This window comes from Tachysurus vachellii, chromosome 14 (assembly GCF_030014155.1).
Source record: "Tachysurus vachellii isolate PV-2020 chromosome 14, HZAU_Pvac_v1, whole genome shotgun sequence".
NCBI classification, from domain to species: Eukaryota; Metazoa; Chordata; class Actinopteri; order Siluriformes; family Bagridae; genus Tachysurus; species Tachysurus vachellii.
In genome coordinates, this window is record NC_083473.1 from 1,040,548 (window position 1) to 1,048,779 (window position 8,232).

General features: G+C 44.2%; 1 protein-coding gene across 1 annotated transcript in view; it reads right to left on the reverse strand.

Moving 5' to 3' along the window:
* Positions 1-525: 525 nt before the first annotated feature.
* The window catches only part of LOC132857388 (oxysterol-binding protein-related protein 10), an 8,861-nt gene continuing 1,154 nt past the window's right edge, over positions 526-8,232 (reverse strand). Inside the window, exons 2-5 of the mRNA XM_060887347.1 lie at positions 5,495-5,670; positions 4,839-4,972; positions 4,572-4,754; positions 526-1,065 (exon numbers count right to left, since the gene is read on the reverse strand). Coding sequence (XP_060743330.1) covers positions 766-1,065; positions 4,572-4,754; positions 4,839-4,972; positions 5,495-5,670 — 793 coding nt within the window. The 3' untranslated portion in view covers positions 526-765. The remainder of the gene's footprint in view (positions 1,066-4,571; positions 4,755-4,838; positions 4,973-5,494; positions 5,671-8,232) is intronic.

Sequence of the window (8,232 nt, forward strand, 5' to 3'; positions counted from 1 at the left end):
CTCTACAGATTCTTAAAGTCCTGAGTGTCTACTTTTATATGGGCTTCATATTAACACCACTGTGGAGTGAGACATGAGGAAGACGTTCAGTCAACAACACGGACACGAGACAAACAGGAAGAAACAAAATTTTCTTTGTACTTAAAGACTCTGTGTTCATCAAACTGAACCAGTATTTTTGCCAAAGCAGATCACAACAGGTCTCATATGGACAAAATGCCAACCACTCTCCTGTCAGTCGTCGTCATTTCAGTAACTAGAGGTCTCTCCTGATTTCTACACACTTGGTTGAGGCGTAAATAATTTCCGTCACCATGTTTCTGAATCATGAAAGAATAAGAAGGTTTTCAGTCCCACAGGCTCTTCATGCTATTCATTTTTTTTTTTTTTTTAGGTTTTTGGTTCTTTAATTATGTGCAAATCAAACAAATAAACCAAAAGAATTATTTTAATCTGAGATCCAGATTTAACTCTTTGATTCAGGTGTATATTTGTTTTATAAGGAATCAGACAGAAAGTTCAGCACATGAGTCTGAAATGTTTTATTGGATGTTAGGTGGTGTTGATGAAGGAGATTGATCAGGCACTGTGTGGCATGCTTTGGTTACTCCAGCATAGGAAGAAAAGTGCATTAGTTTAACTCACACACACAAACACATACACACACACAAACACACACACACTTCATAAGTGCATGGAGAGACTGAGCCCTTTCTTTCACACACAAGTAACAAATAAAATGACCATATCACAGAAGGATTGAGCTCAGCGTGTGTTCGTTTGGTCTTGTTTGAGCAGAGGCGCCTGGCAGCCGCTAGTCTTTACACTGTCTACATCACATTCCTCAGAGGGCGGGGCCTGTGGGTGGGCACGGTCTGACAGGTTATGGGCATATCTGTGATGCTGTAGCATACTGAGGCACTGAGCGAGGCAGTGCAATGTGGCGGCTGATGTAGCCTTCAGCAGCAGCAAGTCCTGATCCAGACAGGACACACCCCCTCTCCGTGGGAGGAGCTCGATGGAGTGAACAAGGGATTTCTGCTGACACTCTGCCTGACTGATCACCTAAAGAGAGAGAGAGAGAGAGAGAGAAAGAGACTTTTTTTTTTACGTTTTACAATACTTTATTTGCACAATCACATATAAAAATCAGAATGACTCAATAAATAAGTAAATAAATATCGGTGTTGACCCTCCCACTCAGTTTATTCTTATTTAAAACCTTAACACAGGCTCTGTAGAGCAGCTTCCCCAAAGTCCATCTCCCCCTCACCCTGGCACTCCAGGAGGGGACCTTCACACCCGTCAAGGTCAGGAGCGATGTTCAACTGGGGAAAGGGTCCATCTTCCACAGGACCAGTCTCTGTATACTGATAATCCATCAGCCGAGCACGCTGCTCAGATGTTAGGGAGGACCTCCAGCGGTGTAAGAGTTGATTGACAACAAGCAGGGACCGCAATCCCACACACGCTGCCAGGTCCTCTGCCACTGAAATGTCTGCTCCCGGGATGTTCACAAGCTCCCAGAGTATCAAGATGCCTGCAGAGATGAGAGTCCTGGACAGTGCAGAGACGGCCACACTAGCGATGTCCATGCGCCCTCCATACACCAGAGGCTCTGAACTGAAGGCGGAATGCTGCCGTTCTGCTGGCTAGCTGGAAAAGCCCCTGCCCTCCTTCCTCCTTGGGCAGATGGAGAATGCTCTGAAGAATCCGGTGTAGACCATCGCAGTAGAAATCCACAAGCAGAGTCTGGATGCTTGCTAGAAGGTTTGGCAGCAGTTTGTGCCAGAGCGACATCACACCGAGGTTGTTGATTGCCCCCTATAGGACATCCTTGGGACCAACAGCTTCCACCTGCTCATTCTGCCCTTCACATGCTCTACAGTGCCATCCCAATTTTTATTTAAAAACTCATCATTCCCCAGGTAGACACCCAAGTACTTAAAACCACCTCTTTTCCACACTAAACCACCCAGAATTGTAGGCTGCCCACCGCCCCACTCCCCAACTACAACGGCTTCACTTTTTGCCCAGTTGACCTTGGCAGAAGATAAAAATTGAAAATCATTTAAAATAACCAGTTAAGACAATCACATCTTTCTGCGATTCAATCATAACTACCAGGTCATCCGCATATGCTGAAAGACACAGTGAAGCATTGCTGTGTGGAATATTAAAACCAGAGGGATGACATCTCAGTCTATTTAAAAGAGGTTCAATTGCTATTGAATACAGCAAGCCTGACAGAGAACAGCCTGGTCGTATACCTCTGTACACTTAAAAAGGGGCAAATAAACCACCGTTAACCTTCAGTACACTCTCAAATTCACTGTACCACACTTTGATAATGGCTATAAAACCTGGGTTGAACCCGAAGGTTTCCAGCACCTTCCACAAATATTCATGTTTAACCCGGTCAAAAGCCTTTTCCTGATCTAGTAAAATCAGACCAGTTTTTAAGCCCAATAGCCTGAAGACGTCCAAAATGTCATGAATTAAATATACGTTATCAAATATAGACCTATCAGGCACACAGTACGTCTGGTCCTGGTGAATGAGCTGCTATATTACCTTAGTCAGTATCGAGGCTAATGCTTTTGAGAGAAGCTTGCAGTCAGTGCACAGTAGTGACACCAGGCACCAGTTCCTCAGGTCTGTCAGGTCTCCCATTATTGGCAGTATGGTCAGGACGGCTTTCCTGCAGCTCAAAGAGAGTTTACCTTAGGGAGCCCTAGGATGTCCAGCACATCCTGCGCTATAACTGCCCAGAAAGCCTTGTAGACCTCAACAGGGAGAGCGTCTATACCTGGCGCCCGTCCGTTCTCCACGCCCTGGAGAGCCTCGTAAAGCTCCTCCACTGTCAGCTCTTTGTCCATCACCCTGGCCGCTTCCTCAGAGAGCTTTGGTAGGTTCAGAAGGAAGTTCTCCTCCACCATCTGTGCCCCTGACCAGTCACTGCTGTACAGCTTCGAGTAGAAGCTTAGTCTGCTTGCGAATTTCAGTGGGCTCCAATGAGAGATCCCGGATTCTGTTCGCACAGTATGTATGAATCTTTTCTGTCCATTCTTTTGCTCTAAACTAAATAAGAACTTTGAAGGAGCATCAGTCGCGTTTTTAATACGCGATCAAACCAGCGCCCCCTGTGCTGTAAGGTCTAACAGGTCATTCATTTTGGATTTTTTACTTTTGAGGGCTTCAATATGCCCTCGATCTCCTGTGGCCTACAAACGCTGGAGTTCCATTATTTCTATCTCCAGAGCTTTCAGAGATCTAACAATGTCTATTGTGATGTTGAGCGTGTACTGTTCACAAAAATCTTTGATTTGTGTTTTGTTCACATCACTCCACTGCCGTAATGAGCTAAAAGCTACTTTGTCGAAGTTTTAAAACAATTCCATAAATAAGTAAAAGACTTGGGCTTTACATTCTTTTTACTAATAGTACACTGTACCATACTGTGATCAGAGATGCCAAAAACTCTTTGTTAAAAATGCCAGCTGATGCTTAAAACCATAAAAACGATCTACTCTGACCAGGGAGAGCGTGGTGTCTATGGTGTGGCCCCATGTGTACTGTCTCTTTGTCTTATTAAATAATCTCTTCTCCATATATCCCTTAACTCTTGGGCCTCCATCATCTCCCACAGACACTTGAGGTTCTGCATGGTTTCGGTCTAAAATATCTAAAATTAAAATCTCCACCTAAAATGAAAGTATCAGGGGGTTTACAGCCAAGGGGAGATTTTCTTACTGGGGGAGACACACGTAAAAAGACACTCTCATCTGGAATAAAAGGAGGGACATTAGACAGCGGAACCTTTTTAATTGGGGAACTGACGGGAGAAACCAATTTAAGTTCATCATTCACTACGATGCCTTTCTGACTCAGTTTGCACACTTTTTCAACATCATTCAAAAAAATCATAATCGCACTGTTCATACAGGAGGCAGAGACGATGTTCTCGTGTCGCACCACGTTACTGACCACTAAAACACACTCCTCTACACTCGCTTTCACACAGTTCTGTGCTCGGAGCCACTATGCTTCTTCACCACGCTGCTCACACACACACACGCACAAATACACAGTGACTTGCTCAAACACACACATCCTCACACAACAAAATAAATTATTCCAAGATGTTAAACAGAATAAACTGCATTAAATGCCGAAAAATTGGCATGATGCCAATGACACGCCACCCTCACACACATGTGGAGAGAGAGAGAGAGAGAGAGAGAGAGAGAGAGAGAGAGAGAGAGAGAGAGAGAGAGAGAAAGTTAGCTAGCTAATGTTGAATCTGAACAAAGTCTCAAACAGGCTCTTTCAAACAAAAACATTAAAAATATCTATTTTTTTTTTTTAGTTAGATTAGAATCTCAAATCTCTCAAAAAGTTAGCTAGCTAATCCTTCAAACAACAGTTAGCTAACTGTCAAAACCATTTAACAAGCCAACGTTAGAAAAACTCTCAAAGAACTCTCTGCTAAAGAAACTGTGAAACAGAAGATAGTGTGTGTGTGTGTGTGTGTGTGTGTGTGTGTGTGTGTGTGTGTGTGTGTAACTGACCTCTCTGACCTCCAGCAGTGTGTCAGGCTGAACATGTGTGTGTTTGGCATGGCGTGGAGTTAAAGGAGATCTGTTAGGATGAGGAAGATGAGGAAGGTGAGGGAGATGCCTCTGCAGCCTTGGAGAGGAAGAGGTCGAGGAAGAGGCAGAGGGGAGGAGGGAGAAACTCCGACGTGATGAACCCTGAGAGAGACAGACAGCTGTGTAAGACAGACAGACAGACAGACTGTGTGTGTGTGTGTGTGTGTGTGTGTGTATGTTACATACCTGTGTGTCCAAACTACTGAATGTCCTGTCCACACCCAGATGCTCATCAGTGTCCTTTAACATCCTCATACTGCTGTCTGTTGCACAGGACTGAATGAGAGAGATCCACAACTGCTGCTCTCTACTGTCCACCGCTGAGAGACAGACAAAAAGAGAGAGAGAGAGAGAGAGAGAGAGAGAGAGAGAGAGAGAGAACCAAGTAAGACATAGAAAAAGTGAAACAGAGAAAGCTCTGACTGACATGCCCTCTCTCTCATTGGCACACCCTCTCTCTTAATGACACGCCCTCACTCTAATTGACACGCCCCCTCTGACTGACACCCCATCTCTTTGCCTGACACGCCCCATCTATCTGATTGACACACCCCATCTATGTGACTGACACCCATTCTTTCTAGAAAACAAACCACCCCCCACCCCCCACCCCCCCACTAGCCCACCCTAGGTCCTGGCCCTTTTTTAATTATCGAATACAAGTCATTTTAAATTTACAAAAAAAAAAGGAAAACCTAATCTGGCAAAACCTGAAGGCCTATGAAATATGAAATAAACGGTTGCCTTTTATGAAAGACACGCCCCCTCTGTGAATGACACGCCTCCTCTCTGATGAGTTCACATTAAGTGTAATATCTTTTGAAGCTTGATATGCAAATCACCTCGGAGTTTGAAGAGCTCCCCATTAGCTGAGTTGACGATAAACATGTGAGGTGCCTCATCACTGACAGTAACTGATGCACCAATCAGAGAGAGGGTCCCTCTGGGTTTCTGACTCCGCCCCTGTTCATTCACAAAGTACTGGAGCTGGCTCAGATCTTCATCCAGAACAAAGTACCTACAGATAGAGAGACAGAGAGACAGACAGAGAGACAGACAGACAGACAGATAGAGAGACAGACAGACAGAGACAGACAGACAGACAGACAGACACAGAGACAGACAGAGAGACAGACAGACAGACAGACAGACAGAGAGGCAGACAGACAGACAGAGAGACAGACAGACAGACAGAGAGACAGACAGACAGACAGACAGAGAGGCAGACAGACAGACAGAGAGACAGACAGACAGACAGACAGACAGACAGAGAGACAGACAGACAGACAGACAGACAGACAGAGAGGCAGACAGACAGACAGAGAGACAGACAGACAGACAGAGAGACAGACAGACAGACAGACAGAGAGGCAGACAGACAGACAGAGAGACAGACAGACAGACAGACAGAGAGACAGACAGACAGACAGTCAGACAGACAGACAGACAGACAGACACAGAGACAGACAGAGAGACAGACAGACAGACAGACAGACAAACAGAGAGGCAGACAGACAGACAGAGAGACAGACAGACAGACAGACAGACAGACAGAGAGACAGACAGACAGACAGAGGGTGACACTGTATTAGACACTCAGATCACTTGCCATACTCTGTAAACTGGCCCAATTTAAGACCAGGAAGAAGAACAGCCTCCTTCTTCATTACGTCATGTCACTTTGTACACGGTGATGAATATAAACTCTCTGAAAGTGAAATGTTCTGATTGGTCAGGAAACATTGTTTTGTGCCTCGTGTTACTTCACAAATCTTTCTTTTATATTGGAATCTGAATGTTAATGGTTCCTTTCCGATGCCATACTTGAGCTGAGTGTGTTGAGGTTTAAGTCTCACAGGGGTATTATATACAAGGCTCAGTATTACATAAACACAGTGTACACACACACACACACACAAAAGATAAAATGTTCCTTCACACACTCTTACTTCTCTGTTTACTTTGACGCAACGGGAAACTAAGAGTAAAGTAATCACTCATCCTGTGGGCGTGTCCTCGCTCTCACTAACGCCGTCACGTGTGAGTGAACTGCAAAGCAATGAGACTGAAAACAGTGAGAGTAAAAATACAAGGTTATAAAGCAGCTCCTCTGTCTTTCCTGTTATTTGTTTGTTTTTTACACAGAAAATGCCCCCTTGTTGCTTACTGCTTCTTCAGTCCAGTCCATGTGTGTGTGTATATGTGAGTATCTGTGTGCACGTGTGTGTGTGAATGTACAGTATGTGCATGTGTGTGTCTGTGTGAGTCTGTGTGCATGTGTGTGTGAATGTACAGTATGTGTGTGTGTCTGTGTGTGTCAATGTGTGTGTCTGTGTGTGTCAATGTGTGAGTCTGTGTGCATGTGTGTGTGAATGTATGTGCATGTGTGTGTGAATGTACAGTATGTGCATGTGTGTGAGTCTGTGTGCATGTGTGTGTGTATATGTGAGTATCTGTGTGCACGTGTGTGTGTGAATGTACAGTATGTGCATGTGTGTGTCTGTGTGAGTCTGTGTGCATGTGTGTGTGAATGTACAGTATGTGCATGTGTGTGTGTCTGTGTGTGTCAATGTGTGAGTCTGTGTGCATGTGTGTGTGTGTGAATGAGTGTGTGTCTGTGTGTGAATGTATGTGCATGAGTGTGTGTGTGTAAAATGCTCTGGTGTTTAAATACTTTCTGTTATCTGATCACATTTTCGAGCTGTTAAGTTACTAATCAAAAGCTTTAGAGAATACGGCCTAGTACTTTTATCATCGTGTGTGTGTGTGTGTGTGTTTCCCCTCACAGGGTCATGTGTAAGTGAGTTAAATACTCCACCACACTGTAATCAGGGCAATTAGTTTTATTGTCTAAAAACAATAAACTGTACATTACAATAAACGTGTATCTGTTGTGTGTTAGATGTGAGACATGAGCTAACACTAGCGCAGTAACACAATTATAACTATAACGAGAAGTGACGACACTTCACTAGTAACTCACCGTATCACCACAAGCCCCTCCCACTTAATTATCATCTCATGAGACCAAGCTTCATGAATCCTCAGGTCAAAGTTCACCTAGATAAACTTTACTCTTAAGTCAACTGCTTTTTATTCCACCAGGTGAGTTTCATCATGTGGAAAGTCTCCCTTGTTGCTATAGCAACAGGTCTAAATCTGTCAGACTCCTTTGTACCACCTGAAGCACCACAACACCAGTACAGGACTGAGAGCACAGCAGGAGAAAAAAAGAAAAGTGTGTTTAATCACCGTCTGTGTTAATCATGTTGATGTTAATGTTAGGAACATGTTCAGTGTTTCAGTTTCCCTGCAGCTTGATGTCCAGGTGCTGTAGTGTGAATTAGGACGAGTCCAGAGGGAACGAGGCGTTTCAGGATGAGAAGCTGGACTGAGGAACCTGATCAAGGTAAGAGACGCATGTTGGAATCTGTAACAACTGTATACACACTTATGACCAATCAGGTCACAGATCAGGGGCAAATGAAACACACTGATAGGAAAACGAGGAGCTTAAACAATGAAACCATCTGAGATATTTTTAAAAGGTGATTATTTTTAATGTGTGAACTTTCAGCAC